Raw genomic sequence first — 24,910 nt, forward strand, 5'->3', positions numbered from 1 at the left:
GCTTTGTGGAACGGGTCGCAGATCTTCAATAATTTTGATAAATCCACTTTTTCCTGTGTTAGGGGTGTAATCATTCTACATCTCTTGAATGTTGCCATGTATTTTGTTGCCTATTCATGTCCTTTTTCCTTGCAGCTAATTGACATCACAGGCACACTCCTGGAAAGAAATCTCATCAAGAGTGATTTTGATAAGAAATACCCAACGATTGTCACAATGATGAATACCTGCCTTGATGATGCAAAACATATCTATGATGCTCAAATGACAATCAAGAGGGAAACAAAGAGAGCACCTATTCACAAGAATATGCCCGAAATGTCGGGTGGACTGCGATGGGCCAAGGAGCTACGGGATAGAATATCTATACCCATGGGGAACTTCAAACATATTGAGCACCCGTGAGTGATTGATAATGGATGTATCTACTGTATTCGACATAATAAGCCCCCAGGGCGCTCTCAAAGTTAGAAATATTATCTTATTTGAATAATATTTTGTTGAAAAACAACAGGGTTAAAAGATAGTAAATTTCGTGGTTTATGCTGACAGCCTGAAATATTTATATACGACAGATGTGTTTTTCCAGAATCTAATTTCCCACAATTATTGCATCTTACTGTGACCCTATTGTGAATGAAAGTTCAAAATATTTAGAATTCTGATGATTATCATTATGTTTTAATATTGGTCATTTTTGTCTTGAATTATAGATGTATGGACACCGAGGAAGCGAAACTGGTGTATACAAAGTATGAAGAAATGATGAAGCTGCTGGGAGAGTGAGTTATTGTTTAATATTGATATTGTTATAAAGATATTCTATAATCTTGGGATTAAATACAGAAGTTTGTAAAACTTTGTAATCAACATTCAAAACAGTGGACTTAAAATTTGATTTTTAATTGAATCCTTTTCCTCTGCAAAACCTCATGGTGGTGTTTGTGTTCAGGTGGGACCAGCAGATCTACAATGAATGGACACAGGGTGTGGATGAGGCCTGCTCCTTTAACCTGTCACAACCTATCCTCAATAGGAGCGAAGAATCTAAACTCATCACTGTCAACTTTGATCCACAGGCAAGTCATTTACATAACACAGAACAGACTACCACAGCAGCGTAAAACTATATGATATAGTGATAAATAACCAGGGTCATAAAGAAAATGTTGAAGAAAAACGGACATGATTATCCCAGTAATCTAGTTGGGATCAGACACTATTCTTTGTCTCACAGTTGACTCCCTTACCCATACAAGGATCTGCTGATCAAGGATAAGAATTTCAGATTTGCTCTGATTATGGTTGTTTTTTCACATTAAGCAGACATTCTGTTTTTTAGCTTACAGTTCAAATCTATGTGATTCACTGACTAGTGACAAAGTTGCTTCATTGGAAATTGACAAAAATTCTATGAAACTGGTTTTGTAGCATCAAAGAGAAAAGTTAATTATTATATTGGTTTCTTTCATTATTTCAGCTTGTGGCAGTATTGAGAGAAGTGAAATATCTAGAAATTCGTTCTGAAGAGGAAATTCCACAAAGTGCTAATGCTATGTATGAAAGAAATGACACATTCAGGAAGTATGTTGCTAATCTGGACCTTACTGTGCAATGGTATAATAAAGTGAGGACTACAGTGCTAGAGGTGGAGTTTCCCCTGATAGAGGGACAACTGCAGGAGATTGATGTCCAGTTGGAAAAAGCGGAGAAGTCTCTCAACTGGAATGGAGACGGTGAGTCAGCTTTTCATCCATGCTTACAGTGCTGAACTTGTTTACCTGATATTGTTCAACATAAGTAATTATTTCTCTCTCTGTTCTCACCATTAGTATCAGGTGCATTTGGTACTACATCAGAAATTTGTGGTGATTGTGTTGTAGAAAATTGTTTTCTGATCATATTTTCTTAGAATTGTAGGGGGCGGTCGGGTAGCCTAGCGTTCGCTCGTCATGCCAAAGACCCGGGTTCGATTCCTGACATGGGTTCTGTGTGTGAAGCCCATTTCTGGTGTCCTCCGCTGTGATATTGCTGGAATGTTCCTAAAAACAGCGTAAAACCATGCTCACTCTTAGAATTGTAGAATGGGGACACATTGTGGTTCTAAACTTAAACTATCTTCAGGGATAACTATGGCCTTGTGCTTTTAGCCCCTACTTTTGAAAAACGGCCCACATTTTCAAATACAATGGGGCATTTTGACATTGTGCTGTATGGGCAAGTGTGGGTGTACCTCTGGAATATTTGAAATCTTCACATGAAGGGCCTATGTTCTTAGAGTGAACCCTGTATCTCTCAGTATTACAGATCTTGTAGTTGGAATTATGTTGAACAATTTTTATAATACTTCCCCTTTTTTCCAGGAGTTTGGGAATATATTCAGGAAACAAGAGATAAGGTGCACGATTTAGAAACACGAGTTCAGAAAGCCAAGGACAATGTTGAAAAGATCCAGAAAATTATGACAACATGGAGCAAGAACCCCCTGTTTGTGAGAAAGGAGGATAAACATGATAGCTTGTTGAATCTTGATGACAGGGAAGATAGGCTTAACAAGCGCTACACTGAAGTCAAGACGGCTGGAGAGAAAATACATGGTTTGCTGAAGGTATACATTATCACATGAGATTTTATTTAAAATTGTGTTAATTGATAAAGGGCTAAACACTGTCTTTATTGTGAAAAGAGCTGTGTTTGTACATTATTTTTTTTTTTTTATGCCCCTGACCTAAAAGGGCAGGGTATATAGTTACCGTATTCAACGTAACAAGCGCCCAGGGCGCTCTCAAAAATAGAAAAAGGGGGCTCTTATTAGAATATTATTTTGGTAAAAAGACAGTGTTGAAAGGTAAATTTCGTGGTTTATGCTGACAGTCTGAAATGTTTATATACGAGAGATACAATTTACCAGAATTTAAATGCCCCCAAATAAGGGTGCATATAACACACGGGTACGTATTATACACGAATAAATAAGTGTTGTGTACATTGATCAATCGGAAGGGGTGCTAATTGGTATTGTTCACTAGCCAATATATTAGCAAATATCGCCGTGGGCGCTTATTAGATCAGGGCGCTTATTATGTCGAATACGGTATACCAAGGAATTCCGTCTGTCCTAAGACATTTTTGTGTGCGACAAAATTTTACTTAGAATTTTTTTACTTTTTTACTGAAACATTTGTGCGACCTTATACTTGAAAAGTACAGCTTTGATTCTTTTTAGTCTTAAGGAATAATTTGCATACTTATTTAAGAGGTGCAGTGCAAAGTTTGATTTTGGTATGTGTATTTTCTAAAAATGTATAATTTTTTTCATGTTTTGAACTCAGAATATTTTTTTACTTCAACATTTGTCAGACCTATAACTTGAAAATGACTTTGTGGATTCTTTTCCAATTGTAGTTACAGTTTCTATACCAATAGGAGAGGTGCAGTGCAAAGTTTAATTTCGATATTTGGATTTTCTGAGAAAATATTGCTTTTTTCATGTTTGGAACTTAGAAATATGTTGGAGTCGAAGTCGGGGTTATTAGTAAGCCCTGCTCACTTTTTGCCTTGTTTCTTTTGAAATGCACTGAAATGCTGGCTGTACTGTTATGATTATTAATTGTATTTCAGGAAAATCTGGAGTTTTTCAAAGGAGAGGCACAGTCTGACACCTGGAAAGCTTATGTTGACTATGTAGATGAAATGATTGTGGATGGATTCTTCAACACAATCCACTGCAGTTTACATCACTTCTTGGATAACACTGATCTCAAGAATAACCCTCCATCACTGTTTGAAGCTCATCTGGAGCTACATGTGCCGGACATGGTGTTCTTGCCATCACTGGACTATGGTGTTGCCGATGGCTACTATGACTTAGTGGATGGGCTTGTCGGGGATATTTATAAACAGTCCTCTCTCATTCAAAGACTGGCAACACACAGTGGCCAGGAACACTATCAGGTACAAATGCCTTTAGTAATTTTTTTATCCAATGCCACAAAGTGGAAGGGGGATATAGGAATGGGTGTTGTCCCTCCGTCATGTTTCGTTTCTGGAGCAAAACTAAAAAATCATTAGAGATATCTTAACCAAACTTAGCACTTAGATAGGTTTAGTAATGAATTGGTGCCTTTTGATAGTTTGTGATTTTTAATAAATTTATTGTTTGAGTTTCCATGGCAATGACTTTGACTTAGGCTGAAAATAGTGGTAGTGCTCCTTTCTGAAGCAGATCTTGAAAACTGTACTATATTTCTTCACCAAACACCAATGTTTCTTCTGAATAATTTACTGAACATGTTTGACATTGTCAAGTCCATGATAAATAATAATAAATGTTAAACGACAAGTGCTAAGTTTGAAGCTTGTGTCACATTTTGCAGCCTGACCTAGAGGACATGGAGGAGTTGTCTGAGATGCGTCAAGAGCTGATGGATAGAGTACAGAACATCATGAACAAGGCTTGCGAGTACCGCAACTCGTTTGACAACTACGCCTACTTGTGGGTGGATGACCGTAATGAGTTCATGCGACAGTTCCTGCTGTACAATCACGTGCTGACCACTGAGGAGATTGAAGCCCATGCCGATGAAGGCGTGCCTGAATGCCCACCTACTCTTGACCAGTTCAAAGAACAGGTATGGTGGTGTCGTGATGTATAGCTTTATAAAATGTTTTTCTTAGGCAAAAACAAATAATAGTTTTGGTTCTCGGGCATTGCCTGCATCATCATAAAGTTCACCACATTTTGTTTTTATTTTCATTTTAAAAAACAACAAAAATCCTTAAATATGCCAAGTGGTAAAATACAGTATTTAAGTACTTTACTCAAGTACCTTACTCGTCAAGGGATACATTTATGTAGGGAGGCCCTTTCCAAGGTTGATTGTACACAATTGTTTATTTGATTACACAACTGTTTGGTTAGAACAAAAACAACAAGAACAAAAAAGAAAACAAAGAAACCTACCCTTCCCCCGCACTGTATTTAAAAAAAATAAATAATCCTCATAAGTATTTTATAATCTCTGCCATGGACTTTAAAGTATTTTTGATGGTGTGGTTTTAAGCACATCTGTTAAGTGACATCAGATGAACTATGCATATGTGACAGTTTTGTGAGTTTGATGTATTTTGATGAGAATGAATTTGTTCGTAGATCGACACATATGAAAAGATCTATGAAGAGGCTGAGCATATTGGGGGCATGACAATATTTGAGAGTTGGTTTAGAGTTGATGCCAAACCCTTCAAACAAGCCCTGCTCAACATCATCAAGAGATGGAGCTTCATGTTCAAACAGCATCTCATTGACCATGTTACCAACAGGTATGTTTCAGAGGGTGGTGGGATAACTAACAGTGTAGAGCATTTGGTCATGGACTTTGATTCTCCTTGTGGGGCAATGTGTGAAACCCGTTCTCAGTGCACTCCATCATAATATGGCTGGAATATTGCTCCAAGTGGGGAAACTCTACTCTCTCATTTTCCAGAATCATTTATTGAGTTCCATCGTTCTGTTATGCAAAACACCAGTCCGTGACTTTAGCAACTAGTATGAAGCCCGTGAAAAACCGGGTCAGAATGGGTCTTCAGCAACTCATGCTTGCCGTAAGAGGCGTCTATGCTTGTCGTAAGGGGCGACTGACAGGATCGGGCGGTCAGGCTCGCTGACTTGGTTGGAGCATGTCATTGTATCCCAATTGCGTGGATCGATGCTCATGATGTCAGTCAATGGATTGTCTGGTCCAGACTCAATTATTTACAGACCGCCGTCATGTAGCTGTAATATTGCTGAGAGCGGTGTTAAGCTACAAACAAAGAAACAGTATGAAGCCCATGTCTGGTACAATTCTCTTCAGTCTGTTATGCTCAGCTAATATTAGTTCAAATTATGACACTGAAATGTATTGAAAAGGATGCCAAGCTCGGGCTGGTAGACTTTGGCAAAAATTAATACTATTACAATCATATTATGTTGATTGGGCATCTGAACTATCCAAATCATTCAGGACCTTGCAAATCATGTCAAACAAAATATTTCCTACATTTTATATTTCTTTTCTTCAGCTTGAATGAGTTGTCTGACTTCATCAAGGTGACCGATGCTGGTCTGAACTCACCTGTTGAAGAGGGAGACTATAACGGGCTGGTGAATGTCATGGGTCATCTGTTTGCTGTGAGAGAGAGGCAGAGTTCCACAGACGAGATGTTTGAGCCTCTCAAACACACCATTGAGTTGTTGAAAACATACGAACAGGAGATGCCGGAGGAAGTTCATGTCCAGCTTCAGGTTGGAGGATTATTCTATACGCATTTATTTTAATAAACCGTTCATTTGGAGTATGCTTTGAAGCGATCAGAAGTTGTAGAAACTTACATTTATAGTCCACGAGACCTTGTAATGATATTATATAGCAAAACCCCTTAAAAATTTCTACTAGTCCTTATGATACCTTTAATATTGGGCAGTTTGGCAAGGACTTTAGGACTAGTGCCAGTTTCTAACGCTTCATCAACAATTGTTTTCCTTGATGAAACGGAACGACACATTTTTCCAAATCATTTTCGCATAGAATATTTGAGAATTTGTTTCCAAGAATTGGTTCTGAAAAAATGGCTAAAGCTTTTCATGTTTTGTATTGTCAGGAACTCCCAGAGCAGTGGAACAACACCAAGAAGATTGGCATCACAATCAAACAGACAGTTGCACCACTGCAGGCTAATGAGGTTGCCAACATTCGGAAGAAGAGCGCCTCCTTCGATGTCAACCAACACAAATTCAGAGAAAGGTTCAGGAACATCAAACCATTCAGATACGACTGTGAAAAGCCCTATGTTCTGCTTGACAAGGTTTGTTTCCTTGCTAATCAGAGTTCAACTTGTCTCTCTAAAATAATGTATACTTGCAATGTCATATGACGAAATCGATATTTGACTGGGAGTTCAAGTTATAATCTCTAGTACAAGCAGCCACATACACACAAACATTCATGAATGTGGACCTAGTATGCTTTATTATTTTCCCGAAGAAGCTCATGAAAGGAATATTTGTTTTTTTAGAATAATGAAGAAATCTTTTCCATGGAGCGAGAAATGGCAGTTCTTCTGGACAGTGCTGGTCTGTTTGAGGTGAATGTTCCGGACTTCAAGCAGCTGAAACAGTGTCGTAAGGAGATCAAGCTTCTCAAGGTCTTATGGGACTACGTCACCATTGTGCGCAGCAGTATAGATGACTGGAAGACAACGCCCTGGAAGGAAATCAATGTGGAACAGATGGACATGGACTGCAAAAAGTTTGCCAAGGATATCCGTACCTTGGACAAGGAGATGCGAGCCTGGGACGCCTACGTTGGTGTGGAGGACCAGGTGAAGAACATGCTTACATCACTCCGAGCTGTCAGTGAATTGCAGAACCCAGCCATCAGAGAGAGACATTGGCAACAGCTCATGGCAGCCACAAAGGCAAGTTTCATACTGTTTAATCATTGTCCGGGGTAATAATTGAAAAAATTCGTGTAATTGATCAATACTGAATCTTTATATATATGACACTTTTTTAATGATAGCATCTCCTTTTATTGTGTGTACAACGTTTCAGCGCTACTTCCTGCTCCTTCATCTGGTGAATCAAGCATGCTCCAGATGAAGGAGCAAGAAGTAGCGCTGAAACGTACAAAGAATAAAAGAAGTTGCTATCCATAAAAAACTGTCATGTTCTCCCAGCTTCTAAATGCCTATCAAAGACTCCACTGAATCTATTGTTCTTGCTTTTTGAAACATGATATTGTTTTACATTTTTTAAGGATGATGCTACTGATACTTTATAGCATAATTGTTAATCAATATATAAAGGAAAATCAATCCTTTTTTCAACTATTCGCTGTGCAGAGTTGCATCCCTTGGGCACGTCAGAAATCTATGATTGTGGGTTCAAATCCCAGTTTGCCCCGATTATGTTTCTAGGTTTGTCAGCACCATACCCATGCTCATTGGTTTCACCGAAGTGGTAAACATCTGAGACCTGCTTCACTTCGGGCTTTCCTCCCACATTAAGCTGACACGCCGCGATATAACTGGAATACTGTTAAAAGTGGCCTTAAACCCAACTCACTCACTCACTTTTTTTCAACTTGCTGGGAAGGGTGGCTAGAGATCAGGCATCCTGGGATCCATCCTGATTTTAATTGATCCATCTCTCCTGAAGGTGCGCTTCATGATGGATGAAAGCACGACCCTGGCTGATCTCCTCTCCCTCAACTTGCACAACTATGAGGAAGAGGTCCGCAACATCGTGGACAAGGCTGTGAAGGAGATGAGTATGGAGAAGGTGCTCAAGGAGCTGGACGTCACATGGTCCAACATGGAGTTTGAGCATGAGAAACACCCCCGCACCTCCATGACGATGATCAAGACCAGTGAGGAACTCATAGAGACACTGGAAGATAACCAGGTCAGTTTCTATTAACAGCAATTTGAAAATAAAGAGCCATAGAATTGTTACTGTATCCCTAGATTTATAGAACACTATTTTAGTTACCTTAAATCTTGAAATTAACGTGAGCTTGGATAATGCCAAAAATGAGAGTGGTCTTCGCTCGCATTAATGAAACTTCGCATTTATGTCTCAAAAATGACTATCAACAATAAGACGGCCTCACTGCACACTTAGGACAGCGGAAATACCTACTTGAATAGAGACAGAAGGGGGAGTCGCATTGATATTGTGTCGCATTTTTGGCTTGGGGTCAGCAGTCGTATAAATTTGGGGATGCATTAATTTCAAGATTTACAGTATGTGTTCATACGCGATGTCTCCTATTTTTAATTGTCATTTTCCAGGTACAACTACAAAACATGATGACGTCGAAGTACATCGCTCACTTCCTAACTGAGGTGTCTGGCTGGCAGAAGAAGTTGTCCACAGCTGATCAGGTGATCACCATCTATATGGAGGTACAGAGGACCTGGTCTCATCTGGAGAGTATCTTCATTGGCTCCGAGGACATTCGGAACCAGCTGCCAGAAGATTCCAAGAGATTTGACAACATTGACTCTGACTTCAAGGTAATGGGGCTGAGAGGGTGGACGCTGATATGGATTCAATCATAAGGATGATGTGCAGTATTCTGCTGTTAATCCAGGTGGAATTGTTCCAAGTAAAATCTTCCAGATCAGCACATTACCAGATAAACGTATCATGGCTACATGGAATTTTCATTTCATCAGGAAGGGAAGGATTTAAGACAAAAACTACCCTAACTCTGTCAACACCGCAGGCTGGTACACCGGCATTGTAATGACTGGCGTTGTTTTACAATTGGAGTGTATCTGTTTTGACAAGCTGTTCATAGTTCCATGAATATCTAACGCATAATAATTATCCCCTGCCCCAAGAAGTTTGTAGGGGTATTGAAATGGGTTCCGTCCGTCCGTGTGTGCGTGTGTCCCTGGACGAGTCCCCGGACGCCGCACGCCAGGACATCGGCCAAGCCGTAGCCATGTCAAAATAGTATATAATTTTATGAACCCGCCTGTCATTTTATTCATTTACTAAGTCTATCACTTTTCACAATGTCTGAAATACGTATTTATTTTCAATTTATTACATTTTATCAATAGATTAAAAATCTATTCGCTATTTCACGCAATGTTATTGGCAAAAAAAATTCTCTGACACATGCATCAACTATGGTTCACATCACACATGTCAAAGAGCAAATTAAAGATATTTCAAGCAAATCTTTAAATAAAATATGTAAAGTAATAAATAAAATCAACAAAAATGTATCATAAAGTTACTTACATCTAAGTTATTATTTCCATCTTTTCACGCGATCCATAGACTAAAATATGACCAGGCGTTTATTCAAGGCAGGGGCTAGTTTTACCCTACATTCATTCAAGGCAGAGGGTAGTTTTACCCTACATTTATTCAAGTCAGAGGTTGTTTGACCCGTTGTTTATTCAAGGCAGGTGTTTATTCTAGGATGTACAGTAGCTCCCTCACTGAGATCTGACATATGATAATGACAGTATTTGGTTGTTGTGTTTTTAACTTTTGTAAGTCCTCGAGACTTATTCTACAACATTGATTCATGTGTGGTTTGTTATTTTCAGGAATTAGTGGGTGAATTTGAGAAGAGTAAGAATGTTGTGGAGTCTACCAACCAGCCTAAGTTGTATGAACGATTAGAAGCACTGCAAAGTTCACTGTCGATTTGTGAGAAGGCACTCGCAGAATACTTGGAGACAAAGCGTCTTGCCTTCCCAAGATTCTACTTTGTGTCATCAGCAGACTTGCTGGATATTTTGTCCAATGGAAATAACCCACCAGTGGTAGGTCTTCAGTGATTGTGATTACTTAGAGAACATCAAACCATCCTTCACTATTAAGCCTGCTCTTTACATGCATCAATACTAGATCTGCTGTCCAATGCTCACCTGATGAAGGAGTAAGTATATACTCCGAAACGCTGTGTTCCTCATAAAAAAAAAGTTGACATCCATAAATTTTCTTTGTTTATCACTTCTAAATGCCTTTCAAAGACTTGATCAGTGTTTGCATGATGAGTTTGTTTGTTTGTTTGTTTGCTCCGCAATATTTCAGCTATATGATGGCAGCCTGTAAATAATATAAATAATCTATAAATAAATCTATAAATAATCGAGTCTGGACCAGACAATCCAGTGTTTGTCATGAGCATTGATCCATGCAATTGGGATACAATGACATGCATCAACCAAGTCAGCGAGCCTGACCACCCGATCCCTTTAGTTGCCTCTTATGACAAGTGTAGCTGCCTTTGATGACAAGCATGGGTTGCTGAAGACCTATTCTAACCCAGATCTTCACGGGTCATTTGCATGAGGAAATTAATCAGATATAGTATCTCATTGTGCTTCCTATGGAGACTTGGGTTAGACTGGCTTGACTGACATATGCTTGTCATAAGACACAACTAAATGGTCAGGCTTGATTACTTGGTTGACAGTGTGTCGTCATGTGCGGAATGTTGCTCCTACTATCAATTGCTGGTTTGTATTGTCCAGACTGAATTGTTTACAGGCTGTCATGGCACACAGTACTTGAATATTGCTGGGTGTGATGTTAAACAATGTAAGAAACAAATATTGTATTGTGACATTATCAGTAACATAAAGCACTTGTCTAGTTTTGTGTCTAATGTAATATTATTCATTGCAGGTGTCACGTCACTTGACCAAACTGTTTGACAGTATGGCTCAACTCAAGTTTGAAATGGACTCCAATGGAGTAGAACTCAAGACAGCAAATGGAATGTACAGCAAAGATGGAGAATATGTTGATCTTGACAAGCAGTGTGACCTTTCAGGACAGGTTAGTGGATTGCCTGCCTAGTTTTCATAGTCAACCAAGAGCAGCAGGCTTTCTTAAGACATGCCCATATTTAGTTTGTTCTCTAGTAACATGAGTCTCCTTAACCGTGGTTCACTATTTGGATAAATATTTCCAAGTGACCATATCCAGTTTTCTCTGCATTGAAAGAATTGTAACGACTGGCATGTTTTACAATTGGAGTGTATCTGTTTTGACAAGCTGTTCATAGTTCCATGAATATCTAACGCACAATAATTCCTATTTTAGGTTGAAGTCTGGTTGAATAGATTATTGGACGCCCAGTGCAGCACTGTGCGTCATGAGCTAACGGAAGCCGTGAGTGGATATGAAGAGAAGCCTCGTGACCAGTGGCTGTTTGACTACCCTGCCCAGGTTGCTCTGTGTGGGACACAGATCTGGTGGACGACTGAAGTTAACATCGCTTTCGGTCGTCTGGAAGAGGGCTTTGAGAATGCATTGAAGGACTACAGCAAGAAACAGGTTCGTAGCATTTTAATAGAGCAGTTCATTTTGGTAGCATCTCTTTTACAGGATGATGTAAACACTCCAGTTATCTTTCATTTGAGGTGTGTCACTCCCATGATGCAAACTGTCTTGGGTATTGGGATTATCGTAGATCTATGAGTTGGTTGGTGGTGACCCCGCCATGATATTGCTGGAATATTGCTAAAAGCGGCGTAAAGCCATACTCACTTTTTCCAAAGAAAGGATATTCATCAAGGTAGTGAGATCTGTGCATGAAGATTTCAAGAAAGACATGTTTCAGGTTATGTTTTGATGTTTAGGTAAACCAACTGAATGCCTTAATCACCATGCTGCTTGGAGATCTGTCGAAGGGCGACAGACAGAAGATCATGACTATCTGTACCATTGATGTACACGCCCGAGATGTTGTGACCAAACTCATCACACAGAAAGTGGATAGTTCCCAGGCCTTCACCTGGCTGTCTCAGCTCCGACACAGATGGGATGACAACGAGAGAGACTGCTTTGCCAATATCTGTGACGCCATGTTCCGTTACTCTCATGAGTATCTCGGCAACACTGCTCGTCTTGTCATCACACCACTGACTGACAGGTAACAGCATGGGAAATTTTAGTAGTGACTACAGATGTCCTCAGTGTATGTAAGCCTTATGGTTCTCTTCCACAATGCAGTATTTGTACTGTGACTATCATTATGTCATAGTCCAAAGCTTGGGTCTTGTAACATTCAGTTCGGTCTGGAAAGCTAAGCTAAAATAGTCCATAACATAAAAGAACATGATGCTACGGCTAAAAAATGTAATAGTCTTGGTTCTCAGGTACCAACTGCATCATCATAAAGTCTGCCGCACGTATTGTTTCTATTTCAATTTTCAATTTTTTTTTATAAATCCTAAAACTTAAACACAATGCACCAAAAAAATTGAAAATGGTAACAAAAACGAAAGGTGCAATGAACTTTATGATGATGTGGGCAGTGCCTGAGTACCAAGACTATTATTTTGTTTAGCCTTTGAGCCAAGTTTGCCCTAATGGACTTAAAAGTTTTTGGCAGAGACTGGTACTATGTGGAACATGCTTAGGTTCCTTTGCTAATGGTAAATTGTATGTAATTTCACTGAAATTAAGTGTTTTGTGGGCAGTGCTTAGTTTTGGGGTACTATGTGTTTGATAATTCCAAAAGATGTACATGCACATTTCTCAAAGTAGCTTGATCTTCATAAATAACATTCTGACTGGACCGGAGCATACGTTTTCAGACGGCCATGTTTATCACGATTACACGCTCTTAACACGGGGAGTGGTGTCACACGGATATTGTAAATTCTAAGATGACCTGTTTTTAAGCTAAAGTCATCTTTTACAACTGAGTGAGATGTTTTACAGTTGTTCTTGTGATTAGCGAGAAAGCTATGAATATTTCTTAAGCGTCCAAAAACCCATAACACGAGGATACCTAAAGTATTGGCATTTGGCTGAGTTTCTAAGTATCAGGCTGCAATAAACATTGAGATAATAAAAGTACATCTGATGTCAGAATTATTCATTTGTGAATACAAAAGTCATATTAGACTCAGTGATAGTTATTTTGTTACAAGCATTTGAGTTGATTGCTTAGGACTTGTTCTTTATCAGAAAACTGATGTTTACAAATGGAATAGAGAGTATATTGAGGAGTCTTGACATTTCAGATGCTACATCACACTGACACAGTCTCTCCACTTGATCATGAGCGGTGCTCCGGCCGGCCCAGCTGGAACAGGGAAGACAGAAACCACTAAGGATCTGGGCCGGGCTCTCGGTATCATGGTGTATGTGTTCAACTGCTCTGAACAGATGGACTACAAGGTCAGTGCCACATTAAAGTTACATTTCCTTTTTATCCCCTGGCATATAATGCAGGGATATAGTCATCATTTGGTCTGTCTGTCCGTCTGTATTTCATTTCTGGAGCATAGTAAGCTGCATTACTTGAAAACCGTGAAAGATTTTTCATCCAAACTTTGTACATGTATTAACCTGTGGCTGAAGTGGGGCCTTTGGTTATTGTGTGGACAGGGAGTTTTGTCATCTCCTGATGACTATTGTTTAAACATATTTAAGAGAAAATAACTACTGATGTTGATATGAAGGTTTATCATCGAGGTACTGCGACATACTGCTGGGCAACTAACGGGATCGGGTGGTCAGGCTCGCTGACTTGGTAGATGCATGTCATCGTATCCCAATTGCATAGATCCATGCTCATGACGTCAATCACTGGATTGTCTTGTTCAGGCTCGATTATTTACAGACCGCCATCATATAGCTGGAATATTGCTGAGTGTGGCATTAAACAACAAACAGAACATACCAAAAAACTTTAATTAGATTCATCTGGATTATTATACCCCCTTAGTCAGCACCATGACATTGCTTCTTGCTTTCATATAAATAGTAGATCTTTACAACTGGCATCGCTTTAAGATTCCTACCACTTTAACTAAAATTCTATTGATGCTGGTGTTAAACCCAAATCTGCTTTTCATTTCAGTCTATCGGTAACATCTACAAGGGTCTGGCACAGTCTGGCTCCTGGGGTTGTTTTGATGAATTCAACCGTATTGCCGTAGAGGTGTTATCTGTGGTGGCTGTGCAGGTCAAATGTATTCAGGATGCTATCCGTGACAAGAAGAAGATCTTCAACTTCCTTGGCGAGACCATCAAGATGAAACCCACTGTTGGAATCTTCATCACGATGAACCCTGGTTATGCTGGAAGAACAGAGCTGCCTGAGAACCTCAAGGCTCTTTTCAGGTTGGTGTTAGAATGGCTGTTACAATGAGCATTTTGTTTGTTTTTTCTCAACATTTCCTGTTGTTTATCATTGACTTATGATTATGCATATAATCTCAAGCTTTTGGCCTCCTGGCCTTCATAAGGCACACTCTTGTGCTTGACAAAGGCTATAAGGCTGATGGCTTGAGGTTATTATATTGATGCATTTTTTAATCCCTTGTGGGAATGAACACAAAAGGAGATTTATGATTATGGATATTTTTTCAAGTTACTAGAATTTACTGATTTCTTATCTGTGATAATAATGTGTTTGAATAATTACTTGGTCAATTCTTTTAGAAATTATAATTTTTTTGGATTTGGTCTACAGACCCTGTGCTATGGTGGTTCCTGACTTTGAGATGATTTGTGAAATCATGTTGGTGTCTGAGGGTTTCTTGGATGCCCGTTTGCTGGCCAGGAAGTTCATCACTCTGTACAGTCTGTGTAAGGAGCTGTTGTCCAAACAGGATCACTACGATTGGGGTCTGCGTGCTATCAAGTCAGTGTTGGTCGTGGCTGGTTCACTGAAGAGAAGTGACAGAGGGCGACCTGAGGATCAGGTGTTGATGAGAGCATTGCGTGATTTCAACATCCCCAAGATTGTTGCAGATGACATGCCTGTATTCATGGGTCTCATCGGAGACTTGTTCCCAGCTCTGGATGTGCCACGTAAACGTGACTTGGAGTTTGAGAAGCAGATCAAGCAGGCAACACTAGACCAGAAGCTACAGGCAGAGGACAACTTCATTTTGAAGGTGGTACAACTCCAGGAGCTGTTCGAGGTGCGTCACTCTGTCTTCCTGTTGGGTAATGCTGGCACAGGCAAGAGCAAGGTGTGGAACACTCTTATGAGAACATACAAAAACCTTGGGAAGAAACCTATCTCCATTGATCTGGACCCTAAAGCTGTCACTAATGATGAACTGTTTGGTGTCATCAACCCCTCGACCAGAGAGTGGAAAGATGGTAGGTTAATAAAAAATAGTTGCATTCATATGACATACGTAGATTAAAGCTGTATCTTGACTTCTGTTTATATATTTTGCTTGGTCAGAAACATTTGGTGGTATTTGAAGTTTGTAGTAGTTATTGAATTTGTGACGACAGTGCCTGTTGTATTGATTAAGGAACATTAGGCTTTAAAAATTAAAGAATTGGTTCTCAGGCAATGACTTTTGAAAATATAGTGGGGACAGGTGGTTTTATTTGATTTTTTTTGCTTGTTCAAACTAGTATGTAACCAAATAAACAGTTGTGTACCATCAACCTGGGAAAGGGCCTCCCTATATAAACAAGCATACAAATTCCATAACCCAAGATGCACAGTAAAGCAGTGTAAAGGGAAATAACTCTGTACTATATTGGATTGCATTGTTTTTAAGTGTTCAGATTTTTTTATTTGTTTGAATGTGGAAATAAAGACGAAATGTGTGGAAGACTTTATGGTGATGCAGGTAATTCCTGAGAACCAAGACATCTGTTTTTTTAGCCTTAATAAGAACTTATGATTATGCTTATAATTTGTTTCCTTTCCATTTTAGGCTTGTTCTCTGTGATCATGAGAGATCTGGCTAACATGAGTGGGGATGGCCCTAAGTGGATTGTTCTTGATGGTGACATTGATCCTATGTGGATCGAGTCTCTCAATACTGTGATGGATGACAACAAGGTGCTGACACTGGCCAGTAACGAGCGGATTCCTCTCACCCCTTCTATGAGACTGCTGTTTGAGATCAGCCACTTGAAGACTGCCACGCCTGCCACTGTGTCTAGAGCTGGCATCCTGTTTGTCAACCCTCAGGACTTGGGCTGGAACCCGTACGTCCAGAGTTGGATTGACAGCCGTGAGGTTCAGTCGGAGAGGGCCAACTTGCTCATACTGTTTGATAAGTATGTTCCTAGCTGTCTAGAAACAATGCGTCATCGCTTCAAGAAGATCACCCCAATAGCTGAGATCTCCCACATCCAAATGTTGTGCTTCCTGCTTGAGTGCCTTCTGACCCCGGAGAACACCCCGCCTGACTGCCCAAAGGAGCTGTATGAGCTGTACTTTGTCTTTGCTTGTGTTTGGGCCTTCGGTGGATCGATGTTCCAGGATCAGGTAATGTCAGAACTTTCTCGTCATTGCATTATTTATTTGTTGTAAACAGTCAAAACTTGCAACTGAGCAATATGGATCCTGTGTTAATGTTTGCGTTTCCTCTTCAGCTTGTGGATCATCGTGTGGAGTTTACAAAATGGTGGGTGACAGAGTTCAAAACGATCAAATTCCCCTCAGCTGGAACAGTGTTTGATTACTACATTGATCCCGAAAGCAAGAAGTTTGAGACGTGGACGAAGCGAGTGCCCAAGTTTGAATATGATCCTGAATTGCCATTGCAGGTAACACTCTTTGGAATACAGCATCTTTACACAGCATTGATATGAAACTAGTTAAACTTGTAGAGGATTCTGTCAGTCTAGGAGCAGGTTTTGAAAAGAATTAGCATATACAGAATAGGCATGCTCATGTCTGAAAGTCAGTTGTATTAGGCTTAAAAAAAATAATTTGTTCTCAGTCAATGGCTTTTGAAAATACTGTGTGGACGGATGGTGTTTTTTTTGTTTGTTGTTGTTAAAGATAGTATGTAACCAAATTTTGTTTACAATAATTTCGGCGAAATCATGTTGTTCTTAAGTATTGTAGTATTTCACTGCCGGTGGTTGTGTGTTCAAGACACGGAATATGCAATTTTGAAAAAAAAAATTTGAAAGGAAATATAAATGAAACGTGCAGCAGACTTTATGATGATGCGATCCAAGACTATTATATTTTTTAGCCTTATTGGTTTATTTTGCATTTCTAGGCTGCTTTGGTGTACACTGCAGAGACAATCCGAGTGAAGTTCTTCCTGGACATGTTGGTTGACATCCGTCGGCCAGTCATGTTGGTTGGCAATGCTGGTGCTGGAAAGACTGTGTTGATGGGAGACAAGCTCAACACATTGTCAGATGAGTTCATGGTTGCCAATGTCCCCTTCAACTTCTACACCACCTCCGAGATGTTGCAGAGAGTACTGGAGAAACCCCTGGAGAAGAAGGCTGGACGCAACTACGGTCCCCCAGGAAGTAGACGTCTTGTCTACTTTGTGGATGACATGAACATGCCTGAGGTGGACAAATACTTCACAGTGCAGCCTCACACTCTCATCCGTCAGCACATTGATCATGGTCATTGGTATGACAGGACCAAGCTCTCACTGAAGGACATCCACAACACCCAATATGTGGCCTGCATGAACCCCACGGCTGGTAGCTTTACCATTGATTCCAGACTACAGGTGAAATATTTATTATCTTGCCAATTCTCCCATGCAGTAGTTTTGATGATATACAAATTTGCATCCTCTAGAATTACAGGTAAAATATTTATTATCTTGCCGATTTCTCCCATTCACTAGTTTTGATGATATTGAATGGCATCCTCTTGAATTTGTATCATGTTTGCCCTAACCTTTCAGATTTTCCTTTAACACAGGTGATATTCATTGTGAAACATCTTTCTTTTTTCTTTTAGCGCCACTTCTGTGTGTTTGCCATGAGTTTCCCTAACCATGATGCCCTCACAACCATCTACACCAGCATTTTGACCCAGCATTTGGCATATGGAAGTTTCCTAGCCCCAGTACAGAAGTTTGCCTCCAACGTGGTTGCAGGAGCCCTGGCTCTCCACCAGAAAATATCTACCTCCTTCCTGCCCACTGCTATCAAGTTCCACTACATCTTCAATCTCCGTGATCTCTCCAACATCTTCCAGGTAGTCATGCAGAAACCTGATCCTTACATCTATTTGATAGCGATACATGTTGTTAAAATATACAAGCTATTTACATAGAATCTAATTCAGAGAATAATTATATGTGCTTATGATGAGCTATAAGCAAAACATTTGAATATATGCCTTAGAAGCTTGTTTCTTTCCCAGTAAATGTTTTCACTTATAATATTAAAATATTTGCTCCATCCAAAGTTATGATCAAAATTGTATTTTCACAGGGTATGCTGTTTGCAATGGGAGAATGTGCGAAGACCCCAGCAGATTTGGTTCGTCTTTGGTCGCATGAAGCGGAAAGAGTGTACCGAGACAAGCTTGTAGATGAGGCCGACATGGAAAGCTATGACAAGCTTCTGAAGGATATGGTCAAGAAGAACTTCGAAGACCTGGATGAGGCTGTCGTGTTAAAAAAACCTCTCATATTTTGCCACTTTGCCTCAGGTATTGGCGATCCCAAGTACTTGCCTATTGACACGTGGCCTGATCTGAGTAAGCTTCTGACTGAGGCACTGGATAACTACAATGAACTCAATGCTGCCATGAACCTTGTTTTGTTTGAGGATGCCATGAGTCATATCTGTCGAATCAACCGAATTCTTGAATCCCCTCGTGGCAACGCCTTGCTGATTGGTGTAGGTGGTAGCGGCAAACAGTCATTGTCCAGACTAGCAGCTTTTATCAGCAGTCTGGATGTCTTCCAGATAACACTGCGTAAAGGCTACAGTATTTTGGATCTGAAAACAGACTTGGCAGGTCTGTACCAGAAAACTGGCTTGAAGAGCATGGGAATGGTGTTCCTAATGACTGACGCCCAGGTATCTGATGAGAGGTTCTTGGTGTTGATCAACGATCTGTTGGCTTCTGGTGAGATTACCGATCTGTTTGCTGATGATGAAGTTGAGGAAGTGATCAGTGGAGTAAGAAATGAGGTGAAAGGACAGGGTCTAGAAGACACCAGGGAAAACTGCTGGAGATTTTTCATCGACAGAGTCCGCAGGCTCCTCAAGGTAAGCTACCTTCTAAATATTGACAACTATGGGTATATTGTATTGAAATATGTTAACTTAAATGTTTTAAGTTTTGTTTTTGTCCTAACTATATCCAAAATATCATTTACAATTGATGCACAATTATGATGATATTACTAGATTTGTTTGATATTGCTTTCAGGTGGTATTGTGCTTCTCACCAGTGGGATCTACACTCCGTGTCCGTGGACGGAAATTCCCAGCAGTCGTCAACTGCACATCCATTGACTGGTTCCATGAATGGCCTGAAGAGGCTCTTATTTCTGTCAGTGGCAGATTCTTAGAAGACACTGAGGGCTTGGATGTAAGTGATATTTTTATTTACATCTTGAAACTCCCTGTGGGCAGGGCAGAATAGGTCCTGTACCTCCTGCTGTAAGAGCTGGCCAATGAGGATTGATTGGTTCTAATTTGTGACCTTCGCTGATTGTAGATCACAACAATGTGGATTGTTGCTCAAGCTCTTCACCACGGCCTCTGTGATATTACTGACAATTTGCTCACTGTTCCAAGAGCCATGTTCATCTTTATCAAAACTGAATAGATGATCAGACAAATCCTTTAAAACACAATTGCTTTTCCATTTTTTCAGCTTGATACAAGAGGGTCTGTGAGTGAATTCATGGCATATGTACACAAGTCGGTAAATCAGATCAGTGCTCAGTATCTGACCAATGAGAAGCGTTACAACTACACTACACCCAAGTCCTTTTTGGAGCAAATCGTTCTGTACCAGAACCTTCTGAAGATGAAGAACCAAGAGCTTCAAGCAAAGATCATACGTCTCGAGAATGGTCTGGAAAAACTTCGCAGCACGGCATCACAGGTGATTCAGAATACATTATGTCTTTTTCTCTAAAATACTGAAATGTTTGATTTTTGTACCAAAGTCTATAATTGTTAAGAATGTTAGCTTACAAATTTGAGAATATTAAGTCATCAGTACATCAAAGAACATTATTAGAATACAAAAGCATCACACTGATTTGATTTTCTGTGCACTGCTTTACAATCTGTTTGTTTCCAAGGTGGATGACCTCAAGTCCAAGTTGGCTTCGCAAGAAGTTGAGCTGGCCCAAAAGAATGAAGATGCTAACAAACTAATCCAGATTGTTGGTGCTGAGACAGAGAAAGTGACAAAGGAGAAGACTATTGCAGATGAAGAGGAGAAGAAGGTTTCTCAGATCACAATTGAAGTGGAGAAGAAACAGAGGGATTGTGAGACCGATCTTGCCAAGGCTGAACCTGCACTGTTGGCAGCCAAGGAGGCTCTCAACACACTCAACAAGGTAACATTGAGCTGCTGCAATTTAGTTTTTTAAGAATATTTCCTTTGACAACAACTTTTTAATTGTAGATTGTAGCCAGTATTTTTTGTTTGTTGTTTGAAGCTGGTGGAAGCCTGATTTGTTATTACCGTGTTTTGTAGGGCAACTTGACGGAATTGAAGTCCTTTGGCACGCCACCACCAGCTGTTGTGAATGTTACTGCTGCTGTTTGTTGTCTACTGGCGCCAGGTGGTAAAGTGCCCAAAGACAAGAGTTGGAAGGGAGCTAAGAGTTCTATCATGGCAAAGGTGACTATGCATGCAATGTTCTGAAATATTAAGAAAACATAAGTGATTTCCTAAATGTTGACAGTTGGAGAAATGTAATGTTGCAATAATAAGTAGCAGCCCTGTTGATATCTGATCAGCCCTCCTATCAATAGCTGAACCGTTATATATAAAAATATGTGTGTATACATATCTCTTTAATGTTGTATATGTTGAACATCAGCAGCTTTTTAACCACTACTAGATGCTTAACATTATTTAAAGATAGTGTTGATGGCTTTCTAATTTCATATTTTCATGCCCAAATTACAGATTGACCAGTTCCTTGAGAACCTTATCAACTATGACAAGGACAACATCCCCGAACCATGCTTGAAGGCAGTACAACCATACCTTGCTGATCCAGATTTCGACCCAGAATTCATCCGCAACAAATCCTTCGCTGCCTCTGGTCTCTGTTCATGGGCAATCAACATTGTCAGGTATTATGAAGTTTACTGTACAGTAGAGCCGAAGAGAATGGCATTGAAGCAAGCTAATGACGAACTGTCTGCTGCTCGTGAAAAACTGAAAGGCATCAAGGCTAAGGTATCAGATCTAGAGGCCACACTTGCAAAATGTCAGGCTGAGTTTGAAAAAGCCACAAATGATAAATTACGCTGCCAGCAAGAGGCTGAAACCACAGCCAAGACCATTGAACTAGCCAACAGATTGGTGGGTGGACTTGCATCAGAGAATGTGAGATGGGCAGATTCCATCAACAGCTTCAAGGAACAGGAGAAGAGCTTGCCTGGTGATGTGCTGCTGATTACAGCTTTCATTTCTTATGTTGGTTGCTTCACAAAGATCTACCGTCTAGATCTTATGGATAACTACTGGCTGCCCTTCTTGAAAGGCCTGAAGCATCCTATACCTACATCTGAGGGTCTGGACCCACTGACACTGCTAATTGATGATGCTGATGTTGCTACCTGGAACAACCAAGGCCTCCCTGGAGACAGAATGTCCACAGAGAATGCCACAATCCTCACAAGGTGTGAAAGATGGCCCCTCATGATTGATCCTCAGTTGCAAGGTATTAAGTGGATCAAGAGCAAGTATGGTGCAAACCTGAAGACAGTTCGTCTTGGAGGCAAAGGCTACCTTGATATCATAGAGAATGCTGTCCAGTCTGGTGATACTGTTCTCATTGAAAACATCGGAGAGAGTATGGATCCTGTGTTGGATGCACTGCTTGGAAGAAACACTATCAAGAAGGGTCGTGCTATTAAAATGGGCGACAAGGAGGTGGAATACCACAAAGACTTCCGTCTGATTCTTCAGACCAAGCTTGCAAATCCTCACTACAAGCCTGAGATGCAGGCCCAGACAACCCTCATCAACTTCACTGTCACCATTGATGGTCTGGAGGACCAGTTGCTGGCGGCTGTTGTCAGTAAGGAACGACCCGATCTGGAGAAAATGAAGTCTGACCTCACAAGGCAGCAGAATGAATTCAAGATCACCCTGAAGGAGCTAGAAGACAACCTTCTGGCTAGGCTCTCTGCTGCTGAGGGGAACTTTTTAGGTGATTATGCACTAGTAGAGAACCTGGAGACCACTAAGAGAACTGCGGCTGAGATTGAAGTGAAGGCCGAGCAGGCTAAAGTGACTGAAGTGGAGATCAACACTGCCAGAGAGAACTACCGACTTGCTGCTGCCCGAGCATCTCTCCTGTACTTCATCATGAATGAGCTGCACAAGATCAACCCCATGTACCAGTTCTCATTGAAGGTGAGTAGAAGATTAATCCTGTAGATTGTGATTCTAACTGTTCCACTACACATGCAACATTAATTGTCGAGATTGAAAATTGGAATTTGTGTTAATGCAAACGATACTTTCTTTTTTCAGGCATTTAGTGTCGTGTTCGACAAGGCTATCGACCGAGCAGAACCCTCCGAGGAGGTGAAACAGAGAGTTCTGAACCTGATTGACTGTATCAGCTACTCTGTCTCTGTCTACACCACCAGGGGTCTGTTTGAGAAGGATAAACTTATCTTCTCAACACAGATGGCTTTCCAGGTAAAAACAAACCCAGAACTATCTTCATATTGTTTAAATGTCTGAATGTGTAAATATCAAGTTGGCTGAGTTATTCATAAACCTAAATAAGTAAAGCTATGTGATAATACAGTTTTTTGCTGTAACTTGTGTGTTGATATATTTGGGAGTAAGATATACTTCATGTGTCTCTCTGTTTTTCAGATCTTGCTGAAGAACCAAGAGTTGAATCCAGTGGAACTGGACTTCCTCTTGAGATTCCCTTCTGTGCCTAATCTTACCTCACCAGTTGATTTCATGAGCAACAACTCCTGGGGTGGCATCAAGGTATGTTGTTTTACCTGTCCATGAACACCAACACTGTAAGACCAGCCTGCACATTTTGTTCAAATGTAACTGCCAGAGGACCAATGTTATGATCCCAAACAAATTATTACTGTTACCAGTTGGGATGTTTGATTTTACATTGTCCTTTGTGTACTTTGATTTTAAAGGCTGACATTGATTTTTGCTACAGTTTTTTTTAATTGTGTTTTTTGCAGGCTCTAGCCAATATGGAAGAATTCCGTAACCTGGACAGGGACATTGAAGGCTCGGCCAAACGATGGAAGAAGTTTGTAGAGAGTGAATGTCCTGAGAAAGAGAAATTCCCCCAGGAGTGGAAGAACAAAACATCTCTCCAGAAGCTGTGTATGATGAGAGCTCTGAGACCAGACAGAATGTCCTATGCTGTCAGGTATGTAGTCTTGCTTGCATATGATTTCTTTTCATTATCAGGGCGGTCGGGTAGCCTAGTGGTTAAAGCGTTCGCTCGTCACGCCAAAGATCCGGGTTCGAATCCTGACATGGGTACAATGTGTGAAGCCCAATTTCTGATGTCCCCCGCCATGATATTGCTGGAATATTGCTAAAAGCGGCGTAAAACCAAACTCACTCACTCACTCTTTTCATTATCCTTGGCTGTCCTTATGTTGACTTGGTTTGGCTGACTGTTTCCCCTTGTGGCTATTTCAACCTCAGGCAGGGAACCTCTAATGGTTCAGGATAAATGTTGCATCCCTTGTATATCCTGATGTAAATTAACTAGAACACTTATACTAGCATTTAAGGCAATAACATTTCTATCTTATCAAGGAACTTCATTGAGGAGAAACTTGGCTCCAAGTACACTGAGGGTCGCAGTGTGGAGTTTGCCAAGTCATTTGAGGAATCAGGTCCTGGTACTCCCATCTTCTTCATCCTGTCACCTGGTGTGGATCCTCTGAAGGATGTGGAAGCTCTCGGCAAAAAGATGAACTTCAGCGAGGATCATAATAACTTCCATAACATCTCCCTGGGTCAAGGTCAGGAGGTTGTTGCAGAGCAGGCTATGGATCTTGCAGCTAAAGAAGGTCATTGGGTCGTGTTGCAGGTAAAGTAATTTACATTCGAAATGTATAGAAAGCTCATAAGAAATCGAATTTTTTTAATAATTATTAAAGCAAAGTTTAAAGGAGATTAATGATTACTTGTATAGTGTCATCAGAGATTGATTGCATTTTACAGAACGTCCATCTTGTGGCAAAATGGCTGTCTAGTCTGGAGAAGAAGCTTGAGCAGTACTCAGTGGAGAGCAGTCCCGACTACAGAGTCTTCATCAGTGCAGAGCCTTCCGGCACCCCAGAGTCACACATCATACCTCAGGGAATCCTGGAGACAGCTATCAAGATTACAAATGAGCCCCCTACTGGCATGTTTGCCAATCTGCACAAAGCTCTTGACAACTTTAACCAGGTGAGCCTGGAATCTTT

The 24,910-nt window shown here is 40.4% G+C and overlaps 1 protein-coding gene across 1 annotated transcript in view; it reads left to right on the forward strand.

The window, feature by feature from the left end:
* Positions 1-24,910, forward strand: part of LOC139468342 (dynein beta chain, ciliary-like) — a 36,800-nt gene that overhangs the window by 6,433 nt on the left and 5,457 nt on the right. The window contains exons 8-42 of the mRNA XM_071250248.1: positions 136-401; positions 714-782; positions 953-1,079; positions 1,481-1,736; positions 2,364-2,608; positions 3,622-3,954; positions 4,377-4,631; positions 5,153-5,322; positions 6,064-6,286; positions 6,643-6,846; positions 7,057-7,458; positions 8,201-8,446; positions 8,836-9,060; positions 10,114-10,332; positions 11,201-11,353; positions 11,621-11,854; positions 12,160-12,452; positions 13,552-13,708; positions 14,394-14,656; positions 15,009-15,646; positions 16,222-16,781; positions 16,889-17,062; positions 17,527-18,000; positions 18,237-18,476; positions 18,716-19,501; positions 19,665-19,826; positions 20,115-20,348; positions 20,551-20,811; positions 20,952-21,098; positions 21,390-22,850; positions 22,971-23,141; positions 23,325-23,447; positions 23,663-23,856; positions 24,255-24,531; positions 24,666-24,893. Coding sequence (XP_071106349.1) covers positions 136-401; positions 714-782; positions 953-1,079; positions 1,481-1,736; positions 2,364-2,608; positions 3,622-3,954; positions 4,377-4,631; positions 5,153-5,322; positions 6,064-6,286; positions 6,643-6,846; positions 7,057-7,458; positions 8,201-8,446; positions 8,836-9,060; positions 10,114-10,332; positions 11,201-11,353; positions 11,621-11,854; positions 12,160-12,452; positions 13,552-13,708; positions 14,394-14,656; positions 15,009-15,646; positions 16,222-16,781; positions 16,889-17,062; positions 17,527-18,000; positions 18,237-18,476; positions 18,716-19,501; positions 19,665-19,826; positions 20,115-20,348; positions 20,551-20,811; positions 20,952-21,098; positions 21,390-22,850; positions 22,971-23,141; positions 23,325-23,447; positions 23,663-23,856; positions 24,255-24,531; positions 24,666-24,893 — 10,470 coding nt within the window. The remainder of the gene's footprint in view (positions 1-135; positions 402-713; positions 783-952; positions 1,080-1,480; positions 1,737-2,363; positions 2,609-3,621; positions 3,955-4,376; positions 4,632-5,152; positions 5,323-6,063; positions 6,287-6,642; positions 6,847-7,056; positions 7,459-8,200; positions 8,447-8,835; positions 9,061-10,113; positions 10,333-11,200; positions 11,354-11,620; positions 11,855-12,159; positions 12,453-13,551; positions 13,709-14,393; positions 14,657-15,008; positions 15,647-16,221; positions 16,782-16,888; positions 17,063-17,526; positions 18,001-18,236; positions 18,477-18,715; positions 19,502-19,664; positions 19,827-20,114; positions 20,349-20,550; positions 20,812-20,951; positions 21,099-21,389; positions 22,851-22,970; positions 23,142-23,324; positions 23,448-23,662; positions 23,857-24,254; positions 24,532-24,665; positions 24,894-24,910) is intronic.

The sequence above is a fragment of the Haliotis cracherodii genome, unplaced genomic scaffold (assembly GCF_022045235.1).
Source record: "Haliotis cracherodii isolate W230 unplaced genomic scaffold, xgHalCrac1.p SCAF_2, whole genome shotgun sequence".
Classification (NCBI taxonomy): Eukaryota; Metazoa; Mollusca; class Gastropoda; order Lepetellida; family Haliotidae; genus Haliotis; species Haliotis cracherodii.